At 47.9% G+C, this 12,998-nt stretch overlaps 2 protein-coding genes across 4 annotated transcripts in view; one reads left to right on the top strand and one right to left on the bottom strand.

Moving 5' to 3' along the window:
* The window catches only part of SIDT1 (SID1 transmembrane family member 1), a 47,158-nt gene extending 34,215 nt beyond the window's left edge, over positions 1–12,943 (bottom strand). The window contains exons 1-2 of one of the 3 annotated variants that reach the window (XM_080987118.1): positions 12,848–12,943; positions 7,916–7,982 (exon numbers count right to left, since the gene is read on the bottom strand). In XM_080987118.1, the coding sequence (XP_080843244.1) occupies positions 7,916–7,927 (12 nt within the window). In that variant the 5' untranslated portion in view covers positions 7,928–7,982; positions 12,848–12,943. Of the gene's footprint in view, positions 1–4,728; positions 4,896–5,112; positions 5,580–7,915; positions 7,983–12,847 lie in introns of those variants that run through there. The other 2 variants (XM_080987119.1, XM_080987117.1) reach the window with 2 other exon arrangements.
* The window catches only part of FAM162A (family with sequence similarity 162 member A), a 178,003-nt gene that overhangs the window by 79,335 nt on the left and 85,670 nt on the right, over positions 1–12,998 (top strand). The window lies entirely within an intron of this gene.

Genomic DNA, 12,998 nt, shown 5'->3' with positions numbered 1-12,998 from the left:
CTTACTGCCACTCCTGTTATCTCACATCAAAAACGTCAGAAGGTGTAGTGATAAGCCAAGCTTTTCCTGCTCACAATGTTCAGCAAAAGAGGAAGAATGTAGCCTTGAAATGTAGGAGAACCTGTAACTGCCTGTCAGCTACAGACCCAAAACATCCGCAGGGCAGAAGTGGCTCAAGAAGCCAGATGTCCTCACGGCAGATGTCTATTAATGTTGCCATGGCAACACAAGCTATGTGACAAGCATATCTTTCTCTCCTCCATAAAGTTTAATAAAAGCTGGCAAGGCACCCTCGAGTCCAGGATCCATGGGGACAAAATGAAACCTGTGATATTTCACACGTACATTCTCCCTGTCAACCCCACGCTTTATGCTCTACACCACGTCAATAGTCAGACACCCTGAGGCACCCCATAGGGCTCGGCGTTCAGTGTGGCAGAACTGGTCCCACTGCTCTAAATCGACCTCTTGTCTAGGCCAGAGAGAGGGTGGGGGGGGGGATTTTGGAAAAACTTGTAAGCAAGACAAATCCCTTCTCACCAGATCAATGTGGAATTAGAAAGATTAAGAATTGTAATTACCAGGAATTATAAAACCTCAAAGCTTATAAATTTAGCCATTTGTCTTTTTATTTATTTATTTGGAACTTCTATGGCATTCTATCATTCCCATGTTCTCCACAGTCATGAAGTCTGAAAGCTCCCATCATAAAATAAGCCTATATTCTCAGAAAATAGGATGTGGCCCACACCAAGGCCTTTTGCTGCCTAAAGCGAGGGGCAACCCTCCCCCCCCCCATTCCTCTTGCTGAAGCCAATAAGGTTCACACAGATGAATTTTACTTCCACAGGATCCCATCCTTCACTCCACCTCAAGAGAGGGGAGCAGGGGCCCTTCATAGCACACAGAGATCTGTACTGCATTAGGGAGGGTGTCTCCCCCCCCCCCGTGTGTGTGTGGGGGGGCTACCACTGCCCCACTCCTTCCAGCAATCACTGCCTCTGGCAACTGCCTCACTCTGTCAGCCCTGAGCTACACAAAAGCTCTGATGCCAGCCACATGAGACTTCTGGTCCACACATTGCCATCTTTTGCACTGAATAATTTTTAAAGAACAGAAGCTTGTGTTTTGAATCCTATAGCCCTTCTTTGAAGTGGTAGTTTGCAAACCACCCAGTATCATGGAAACAGCCTGAGATGCAAATTATAACACCTCAGCATTCTTTAGCGTGTGTGTGTGTGTGTGTGGTGTTGTGTAACGTGCATAAAAATGGAAAGTAGATGGTGACCAACCTCCTGGTCATAGTCTCCTTGGTTACCACCTAATGTTTGCTTCTATAAACTACACCATTAAAATATTTTACCGTTGTATCCCTTTTCTGGCAGCTAAAGGTAAAGGCAATCACAGCTTTGAAAAGGTGCACCTTATGTTGTGCCAATTTATGGCCACTTAAAGTAAAGGTTTATTTGCGAGTTTTCAAAGCCTTCTCAAACTAGAGATGTCTTGGAACTATCATTGCCTGAGAAATTTCTAATCAGGCAATGCTACCTTTGATATCTTGTATCTATGTCAATGCTTAAAGAGTTAATGAAATCCCCTCCAGGCTATATACATGTTCTTGAGAATGCAGTCCAGTCCACAACAGAAAAAAGGTTCCCCATCTTTGCATCAAGGCTAAATTTCTTTCAGTGTTTCATTAAAGCAGAGAATGCTTTAATATTCAAGAATGGCTCTGAGCATCTGACTGTGTATCTGAAGAAGTGTGCATGTACATGAAAGCTTATACCCAGAACAAACTTAGTTGGTCTCTAAGGTGCAACTGGACAATTTTTAAATTTATTTCGACTGTGTCAGACCAACACAGCTACCTACCTGGCTCTGAGTATGAAAGTCAAAGATTTGTACCATTTTCACCCCAGAGGTGGGAGAAAAATGCCCCATGATTCTGGTCTCCTGCTGTGGCTGAGTGGTTAGGAAACGGCTCTGTGGTATCTGCTAGGTAATTTTAATCCCAGGCATGCTCCTCTCTTCTGCCCCTAATATGACTGGGTTTTGTGGGGGTGGGGTGGGGTGGGGGTGCCAGGAATGTAAAACATGAGTGAAGGAAGTGCTTTTTTTTCTAGGAAAAAAGGTGCCCGAACTCACCACCTAAGTTGTGTGGGATGTGACATAAGCCGCAACACTTCCTGTTTGCCCAGAGTGGACATGCGGGGTTACTCCAGTTCCAGAAGGACTTCCTGTCATACCTGCTCTGGAGCTTCCTCCCCCTGTGTGTAACCAGGTAGTTGGGTGTGAGCCTGGGAGACCCCATAAGAGGAGCTGCTTGCGCAGCCGTCTTCCTCTTGATGCCATGCTCTCTGGATACTGATGTATTTTGCTGTCTGCTGGCTCTCAGCCACCAGGACATGGGCTCATTCCCATATGGGATGAGCTCAAACCTTCTTCTGTAACTCTAAGCGAAAGCCTGCCTTCAGGGATCCAACTGTGAACTGAATGTGAGTAAACTTCTTCTTGTGTGTTTTTTTTTAAAGCTTCTTGTGTCTATATTCTTTTTAGGAGGGACAAAGGGGTCTTACCGGGAATATACTCCAATCTGGGCATGCCAGATTGGATTGCTTAACTAAAGAGATTCAAACGAATCTGCAACTAGCTTCCTGCTGTGTATAGAAGGGAATGAACTCTGCTGTATGACTCACTAGCGTGAGTTAGGAAGGATAATATTTAATCAATATATATCCTCTCCTAGTATCCACAACATTCCCACAAGTCGCCAACCCAGACACCACCATCACCAACATCTTGTAATGCAAGTCATGTGACAAGATGCCAGGTTGGCCGCTCTCCCCACTCCACTCAGGCCACTTTGGCTGCCATCCTGCGCACCTCACCACTTAGGGGCCTCCTTTGCTGGGTTGAGCAGACTTGTTGAGCAAAGCATGGCAAAAAAGGTGCCAGAACTGTGTTCTGGCAGAAAAAAATCCCTGTGTGAGAGCATGATGTCCCTGGAGCCATTGGACTTGGGGTGCAATAGTATCCCTTTGTGTGCTCTGTAGTCTGTAAGATACAAGATGGTGTGCTGGAGGTGTCCCCAATTGTCACACTGTCACTGGCTGCTTCCATCGCCACACATAATGGGGTGTGTTGCCAGTCCCACCTGCAATTGGAGGGCAGTAACGAAGCTTGTGCTTATCAGGGCAAGATATCCTTCCATTTTCTATCTTTTTTATAAAAACGTATTTCCCTCTCTTGCCCTAGGCTGAATAAGTGTAGTATTTGGCAGGTGTACAGTGTATCTGTGGGCTGGCATCAAGGTGAGTAAAAGATTGCTCTGTAATGGACTGACCTGTGAACCAGGAAGTTAAATCTTGCCTCAGGCACCGGACACAAACACATACACACCTTGCAACTATGAGAAAATACAGTGTTGCTGTAGGGCTTCCTGATGCAAGGAATGGGAAGTGCTTTTAATATTAGATAAATGCAAAGCATTATTGCAACATGTACCCACCGTACCCACCCCATGTGATGTTTTCTTCCAGCACTAATAGACGCCAGAAGGGAAACTTGTTTTAAGCAGGACTATAGCAGAAGGAAAGGTTGACACCCCTCCCCACGTGTTACAGTACCAATGAAAATCAGAGCTCCCTGCAGCAGTTAACAATTAAAAAATAACCACAGGTTCAGGTTCACATCTAGCTTCAGCCTTAGGGGGGTATATTCACATTATGGCTTACTCCTCCATCTCATTATTTAATTCTGCTCTAACAGGTATACCATACAACATAGAAACCGGGTACTCTAATAAATATGTCTAGCTATATCTGGGTAAGGTAAAGGTAAAGGGACCCCTGACCATTAGGTCCAGTCGTGGCCAACTCTGGGCTTGCGGCGCTTATCTCGCTCTATTGGCCGAGGAGGCCAGCGTACAGCTTCCGGGTCATGTGGCCAGCATGACTAAGCCGCTTCTGGCGAACCAGAGCAGCGCACAGAAACGCCGTTTACCTTCCCGCCGGAGCAGTACCTATTTATTTACTTGCACTTGACGTGCTTTTCAAACTGCTAGGTTGGCAGGAGCTGGGACCGAGCAACGGAAGCTCACCCCATTGCGGGGATTCGAACCGCCAACCTTCTGATCGGCAAGCCCAAGGGGCTTAGTGGTTTAACCCACAGCGCCACCCGCGTCCCATTATATCTGGGTAGGTAACAGCTATATCCCAATGTGTTCTATGGCATCTCCAAAGATTTTATGAATGCATTCTCATTAAACAATAGATGTTTCTTTGTTTCCCTGACAAATATTCATCTATATGTATACAGTACTGGACAGAGCTAAGATGTTTAGTGACTCAAAAGCTTCAGACAAACGTGGCCTCTCTCTTTTGAATAAAACTCCCAAATCAAGCAAAAAGCTTCAGACAAACATGATGCCTCTCTCTTTTTCTGAATAAAACTCCCAAATCGAGCAATCAGCCACAGAAAATGTTTCATCAGAAAGAAGGGCAAGAAGTTAAGGATGGATGCATTTAAAACACACACACACACACACCAAGCAATGCAAGTGTTTCCTGGGCAACTGGGGAAGATAATGGACCAGACAAATGGACCTTTCTCCCACCCCCACTATAGACTCTGAAGGAGGGAAGATCAGCAGCCTGCGGTCCCAAACCGCATCTAAAGCGCACCCCCCCCCCCAAAAAAGAAGGGTTCGCGACATTAGCGTTTCCCCACCGAATCGCCCCAAGGTCGATCCATCTCTCCCAGTATCAACTGTCCAGCTGCAGCAGCCAGTCAGATGCAGGCGCGCAGGCGAGACGGGTCTCGCTTCCCTGCCGTGGATCTCCTGCCCTTCCTATCCCAGCTCTGGCTGGCTGCTCTTCCGCAGAGAGGGCTGTCTGGACCCACCGACCATCCATAACAGCGGCCACGCAGGCCTGCCTCTCTCCTTGCGCCACCTGCCCTGCCTGGGGACACGGGGATCCACGCTCCTCGCCCCGGCAGGTGAATCTGGCTCGGGAGTCTGATGGGGACCGCGCGCCCTGGAGCCGGTCGTCCGGGCTCTGCTGCCGGGCAGTGGCGAGGAGGACAGCAGCCCTGGGCGGTGCTTCGCCTTACCTGGCCCGGCTTGCTGGTGTAGTTGAAGGCGTAAAGGCGCTCGGCGGCTCGGTTGACCTGGCCGGAGTAGACGACGTCGAACTGGGCTGCCTCTTCCGCGCCGGCGGCCCCGGCGCCTCTCCTTTGCGCGCGGGGAGGCTGCAGCTCGCGGGATCCGGCGACGGCCAGCAGCAGCCGGCGAGCCTGGCCCAGCCGCTCATGATCCCCCAGCCAGGTGAAGGGGAGGAGGAGGAGGAGAAAAGAAATGGGGAGCGGCTGGAGCAGGGTCCGCTCTCGCGCCGGGCCTGGCGTCGCCTTGCAGCCCTGGCTAGGCGCTGCTCTCCGCGCCGGGGCTCTCCATGCGCCCGCCTGCAGCCGGAGTAGTGGTGGGTGAATCCGGATCGGAGGCGCGTATGCCGGATCTGCCTTCTGCGCCCCTCTGCGTCTAATTGATAGACGCCGATCTCCCTCGGGCCGAGACGGCAGCTTCTCCTACTCGGCGCGCAGGGAGGTATCCGCGGAGAACGCAGCAGCCGCAGCCGGCTGCGCAGCGCGCAAAAAGCTGGAGATCCCTCAGCAAAAGCCCACCTGGGTTCTGGTCCCCGGGGAAGGGGAGCCGGCCGAGGGTTGGGAACTAACTGCCTGCCTTTCCCTCCTCGGCTGCCAGGACGTGTCCTTCCAACTTTAGGTCTTGCGCAAGACGGAGGTCGCCGAAAGGCGCGACCCCCTTTTCGCCGGGGTAAAAAAATCTTTTATTGCGCGCGGGGCTCGGCAAGCAGAAAAACCCGGGCGGGAGGCGAACTCCGGCGGGAAACATCACTCGCGATTAACCTTTCACGATGGTTGTGTTTATTGTTATTTGGAGAGCCCCCCGCTTGCCTTTCTCGCAAGACATCGTCTCGTAGGCAGCGATCTGTAAAAATAATGCCCGAAGCCAATCCCACACTTTAGTGCCTGGGTGGTTTGCGCCAGCCTCTGCCACGTGTCCATTTGCAGGCTCCGGCTCATATAATCTCTCCGCTTCCTCCCGTACGCAGCACTTTCGAGAAGGTTGCGAGTACTTATTATTGAAACGTCACATTTAGCTTTCGGATGGGGTGGTGGTGAACGGATTACTGAGATAAAGGGTTACGGAAGTCAGCCACTTGCATTAAGCCTACTGTATTTCTGTAGCCCTCATTAAATGCCAAATTCTACAGCTTCATTCTTGAGCAATTACTTTGATTCATTGATTTAAAAATAAACATAGCCCTCCTTTTCGTGTGTTGTGTCATTCGAACAGCAAAAAACAAATGACACAATAGGTTAGGCATGAAGAGCGAAATGACCAAATCTGGCTACAACCCCCCCCAAAAAAATGCTTGCTGCATTTGCAAAGGGATAGGTAAAGGGACCCCTGACCATTAGGTCCAGTCGTGGCCGATTCTGGGGTTGCGGCGCTCATCTCGCTTTATTGGCCGATTTTCTGGTCAGAACTTCTGCCACGCTTACAATGGCGTGGCAACATCAAACCCACCAGACTTAATTATACTGTTGAAAAGGTCAATAGGGCAGTGCGCTCTGCAACCACACGCATGGGAGGTCGGGTCGTGAAACACCCCAACATTAAAGTTTACATGAAGGAGCTATTTAGGCCCGATGGCATGCACTTATCGGACCTTGGCAACGAGCGTTGGCTGAGCGACATCAGGCATGGCCTGATGGACTGGTTGGAGGATGGTAAAGGGGCTTTTCAGATGTAGGTAGTCTTGGCGGCGAGACCGCAATCTTTGCGGTCTCGGGTGGCGGTATCAGGCCTTGGGCGGAATCCTTTAGTCCATCTTCCTCTTTGCAGCGGCGATACCAGGGTTCCCCGTTAAAGGGGTTTCTGAAGGGAGGCTTTGACCGCACGCCGAAAGGTCGTCATTGCTCTCCCCTGCGGCGGCGGCGTAACGGGGGCGGCTATCTCTATTCGAACCGCCGACCTTCTGATCAGCAAGTCCTAGGCTCTGTGGTTTAACCCACAGCGCCACCCGCGCTTGCAAAGGGATAGCATCCCACAAATCAGAGAAGGACCAACCTTCCTTTCTTCAGTGATGGTACCTGGGCAAGTTATTGCTTCAAACAAATAACACAATAAATTATGCAAAACAATAACATAACCAAGGTGTGGGGGGATGTTAATACAGACAGAGCCAACTAAAAAAGTCAGACTGTTTAAAAGAGTAAAAACACTCAAATTACTTGAGTAAAACAAAAAATGTTTTAACTTGGTTCTGAAATGGAAGTGCTGAGGTTGTAAGCACCTTGCAAGGTAGGTGCCACCGCAAAGAAAGACCTAATACATGTGAACACAGAACAAGCTCCTGCCCCCATTGGAATGTGAATAACCCCCTTAGGCATGTTGATACAGCGAGTCCTTCAGATGCCTAGCCATTTAGGGCTTCATAGGTAACCACCCAAAACCTGAAATGGGCTTGGAAGTGAGTAGGCAGCCAGCACAGTTCTTTTGTAATCTGTGCAATGTGATTTTATCTAGCTGCACTGGTCAAAATTCTGTCAACGACAATTTGCATTAAAGGAAGCTTCTGAGTAGTCTTCAAGCACGGCTCCATGTACAATGCATTATAGTAGTCCAGCTGGGGTCAGGCCACTATCGAGTGTAAGATGATAAAGCAAGCTAGTTCCTTCCTTTTCAGTATCCTATTTCCCCACCTCACCTTTCAATGGACACCCTCAACTTTCCAGTAAATATTTCCTTCTAATCTTAGAACAAGAGTTTTCTCCTTAGCAGCAATACTGTCATGCAACCTTTGTTAATACTGACAAAAAGCAATCTGCTTACCTCATGAGGCATGATGGGAATTGTAGTCCAACAACACCTGGAGGGCCACAGGTTGCGCACACATAGTCTAAAGCAATAAAATACCAGTTATTAAAAGATGGTAGCACTGAAGGCTTGCCTAAAAATAACTGTTTTTAGTGGGTCCCAACTTTTTTTTGGCCATGCCCCACCTAAGCATCTCTAAAATCCTGATGCCCCCCCCCCCCGGTGACATATAATTCTTATATGTGCCCCACATTGGGAACCATGGGTCTAGAAGGTTCAGATTTTATTTGGAAACCCAGCCATAATACATTTTAAAGGATGCATCTTTCAGATTGCTACAGCCTCCTGACTTCTGTAAAAAAAGGTCTGGCTGGCTGACCTAGGTAGCTTGAGATCTAATAAAAAGGAGGGAATTTCAGCACCACCCCACATCACCAGCCAGAGTCCAGAAGCCAGGTCAGATGCTACCATTATTGAGCATGTGCCCATACCAATTCCCTTTGCCATCCCTTTGCATCCCATCCACCCTGTTGCCTCCTTGCCTGCCTTTCCTGAGTGAATGAGAACTTGCAGGAGGGAGGAAAAGGAATGGGGTTGCTGCTTATCATAACTTTGGCCAGTAGGACTCATAGAGCCTTGAGTGAATGGTAAAAGGAGGCAGTCAATGGTGTCGCAAGGGGGGCGGGGGGTGGTGTGCCCCAGGTGCCATGTCTGGGGGCACACAATAAGGCACCCCGTGGGGTGCTCACCCCTACTCGCGTAGAGAACAGTTCTTAAGAGATGAAGGCAAGGTTTGGCTTGCGGGTGGTCCCAGGGCTCCCTTCTGAAATAATAGCACCTACACGCTATACCTTTTGAAGCACATTTGAAGCACTGTCTTCCCCTTATGGAATTTTGGGCGCTGTAGTTTGTTATGGGTTGCTAGGATTTGTAACTCTATGCGATGGGTAAACTACATCAGCCAGAATTATGTGAAAGAAAGCATGTGTTTCCAATGCAATTTAAAGGTAAGGTGTGTAACATAGGAGTGACTTTCCCTCACTTGTATTAACTATTGCAGCCAGTCTACATTCTTATAAGTTATGACCTATAACAGGGGTCAGCAAGGTTTACCTTGTCTGGGCTGGTTCACTCCAGCGGAGATCCCTCTGTGGGCTGGATTGCGGGCATGTGAGCATGCACGCCCACAATTTCCAGCATCTGCATTTGTGCAGATGCAATTTTCGGCATCTGTGTCTGCGCAGACACGATCTCTGGCACCGCTAAAGTGAGTCCCCACGCCGCACTGCGCTGGTTTAGCGCAGCATGCGGAGACTCACCAAGCAGGCGGCTCAGTTCGGGGGCGGCTCAGGGGCTGGTTAAACGGCCTCCGTGGGCTGCTTGTGGCCCATGGGCTTTGGTTGCTGACCCCTGACCTATAATAATAATAATAATAATTTATTATTTATACCCCGCCCATCTGGTTCGTCGGCTCCCAAAAGAATATTAAAAGCACCATAAAACATAAAAAACTTCCCTAAACAGGGTTGCCTTCAGATGTCTTCTAAAAGTCAGATCGTTGTTTATTTCCTTGACATCCAAAGGGAGGGCCCCACTACCAAGAAGGTTCCACAGGGAAGACACCACTACCGAGAAGGCCCTCTGCCTGGTTCCATGTAAATTTGCTTCTCGCAGTGAGGGAACCAGCAGAAGACCCTTGGAGGAGGACCTCAGTGTCCAAGCTGAGCGACGGGGGAAGAGACACTCCTTCAGGTATACTGGGCCAAGGCCGTAGGGCTTTAAAGGTCAGCACCAACAGTTTGGATTGTGCTCAGAAACATACTGGGAGTCAGTGGAGATCCTTTAGGACCGGTGTTATATGGTCCCGGTGACCATTCTGGATTAGTTGCAGTTTCTGAGGCACCTTCAAAGGTAGAGTGCATTGCAGTGGTCCAAGCGGGAGATAACCAGGGCATGTAGCACTCTGGTGAGACAGTCTGCAGGCAGGTAGAGTCTCAGCCTGCGTACCAGATGGAGCTGGTCTAGCTGCCCTGGACAAAGAATTGACCAAGACTCTGGAACTCCCTCCCTAGGGGATGTTAGACTGGCTCCCTCCTTGTCATCCTTCTGACTTGTTCCAACAGGTTCTTGGGAACTGACTGCTCGGACACTGAGCTCCAGCGCCAGACACTGAGATCCAGCCCGGACACTGAGATCCAGCACCGAGGGCCTTCTGGCGGTTCCCTCATTGTGAGAAGTAAGGTTACAGGGAACCAGACAGAGGGCCTTCTCGATAGTGGCGCCCTCCCTGTGGAACGCCCTCCCATCAGATGTGAAGGAAATAAGCAGCTATCCTATCTTTAAAAGACATCTGAAGGCAGCCCTGTTTAGGGAAGTTTTTAATATTCAATGCTGTACTGTTTTTAACACTTGATTGGGAGCCGCCCAGAGTGGCTGGGGAAACTCAGCCAGATGGGCGGGGTATAAATAATAAATTATTATAATATTATTATTATTTAATGAAAGGGGCCACCCTGAGATCTTTGGATGAAGGGCGGTACACAAATTTTAATAATAATAATCTATGATTCTACTATGATGCTATTTGTATGGTTTTAACAGATTGTAGCAAAAAACCTGCTAGCACATTTGAAAAGCTATGCAGGGTCTGATATGGTTTCAGATTGGAGGGGTACCATGTGTTGAGATTCCTGCATTGCAGGGTTGGACTAGATGATCCTCATTGTTCCTTCCAACTCTACAATTCTATGATTGTGTTTATTTGGGTTTTTTAAATGATCTTTAGCTCAGTGGTCCTCAAACCTTTTCTCTGGGTCACAATTTCAGAATAAAAATTTGCTTGCACCACACCATTTTTGTTTGTTGATAAGAAATACATCTAGGATTTCCTCACTATCACTTGATGCTCTTGCTCTCATTTTGAAAATGCCATACGTTACCTGGATTTCAAAGGCATCTCTGTCCTGAATCTTAGGCAAGTCAATAAAAAAATCACTTAAAAAAAAGCTCAACAATTTTAGGGTATTCCTAAAAGAAGCTCAACAACCTTTGGGGTGTCCTGGTTTTTACTTCTGCAAATATGGTTACGCTATAAGGTCGTTGTTCCCAATCTGATTTTTAAGAGGGGTAATTCGAGAATGAGTTATTAACGGCTAATGGCATTTTAGGCTTTCTCCCTGTGAATAGGACTTCACTTTTTTAATAATAAGAATTATATGTCACAGTGGGGGAAGGAATCAGGATTTTAGAAATGCTTAGGTGGGGCATGGCCAAATAAAGGTTGGGAACCACTGCTATAAGGTATCTTACCCATAATCTGCAAAACAAACAAACAAACATTACTGTACTATACTATACTATACTATACAATACAATACAGTGGTACCTTGGTTTACAACCATAATCTGTTTTGGAGGTCTGTTTGTAAACCAAAACACGTTGTAACCCAAGGCGTGCTTTCACCAATGGGGCCTCAAAAAAAATGTGTCCATAATCCCCCCAAAATGGGTTGTAATCCAAAAAAAGTTTGCAAACCGGGACACGCACTTGCGGGTTTGACGCGTTTGTAACCCAAAATGTATGCAAACCAAGGTACCACTATACTATACTATACTATACTATACTGTACTAAAATGTTTAAAAGTCGTTGAATCTCCTCGCCACACTTGTCATCCTCTCCTGCCACATCAGTATGGACAGGCCACACCATGTGAGAACCACTGCTTTAGCTGTTCTTGTTTTTATCTGTAAGCTGCCTTGAGTCTCTGGCAGGAAAAAAGGCGGGGTAATAATAATAATAATGAGAAATCTCTATGTGGGACAAGAAGCTACAGTTAGAACTGGATATGGAACAACTGATTGATTCAAAATTGGGAAAGGAGTATGACAAGGCTGTATATTGTCTCCCTGCTTATTAAACTTATATGCAGAATTCATCATGTGAAAGGCTGGGCTGGATGAATCCCAAACTGGAATTAAGATTGCCGGAAGAAATATCAACCACCTCCGATATGCAGATGACACAATCTTGATGGCAGAAAGTGAGGAGGAATTAAAGAACCTTTTAATGAGGGTGAAAGAGGAGAGCGCAAAATATGGTCTGAAGCTCAACATCAAAAAGCTAAGATCATGGCCACTGGGCCCATCACCTCCTGGCAAAGAGAAGGGGAAGAAATGGAGGCAGTGGGAGATTTTACTTTCTTGGGCTGCATGATCACTGCAGATGGGGACAGCAGCCACGAAATTAAAAGACGCCTGCTCCTTGGGAGAAAGGTGATGGCAAACCTAGACAGCATCTTAAAAAGCAGAGACATCACCTTGCCAACAAAGGTCCGTATAGTTCAAGCTCTGGTTTTCCCAGTAGTGATGTATGGAAGTGAGAGCTGGACCATCAAGAAGGCTGATCGCCGAAGAATGGATGCTTTTGAATTCTGGTGCTGGAGGAGACTCTGGAGAGTCCCCTGGACTGCAAGAAGATCCAACCTCTCCATTCTGAAGGAAATCAGCCCTGAGTGCTCACTGGAAGGACAGATCCTGAAGCTGAGGCTCCAGTACTTTGGCCACCTCATGAGAAGAGAAGACTCCCTGGAAAAGACCCTGATGTTGGGAAAGATGGAGGGCACAAGGAGAAGGGGACGACAGAGGACGAGATGGTTGGACAGTGTTCTTGAAGCTACCAGCATGAGTTTGACCAAACTGCGGGAGGCAGTGGAAGACGGGAGTGCCTGGCGTGCTCTGGTCCAGGGGGTGATGAAGAGGCGGACACGACTAAACGACTAAATGACAACACACCACCACCACCACCACCACAACAAATATACAGGGTGCCTACATGTTACGTGCAAATGGCTTTAGGTCCATAAATTACCATACAGCATGTAATCAACACAAAAAAGTGACAATTGGTTGTTGACAAAGGACAGCTGGACATAGAAAGGGCCCCATTACCTTCAGGAGCTGAGGGCCTCATCAAACCTAAATCCGGGCCTGATGCTGTGTATGCACAACATTGTGACAGAATGACCTGGCCTGCTCTGGTCCAGGGGGTCACGAAGAGTCGGACACGACTAAACTAATAATAATAATAATAATTTTTCCT

The sequence above is a fragment of the Podarcis pityusensis genome (genome assembly GCF_964106645.2).
Source record: "Podarcis pityusensis genome assembly, chromosome: 17".
Taxonomy (NCBI): domain Eukaryota; kingdom Metazoa; phylum Chordata; class Lepidosauria; order Squamata; family Lacertidae; genus Podarcis; species Podarcis pityusensis.
The sequence above is the reverse complement of the archived record's forward strand: the minus strand, read 5'-3'. Positions and strand labels throughout refer to the sequence as shown.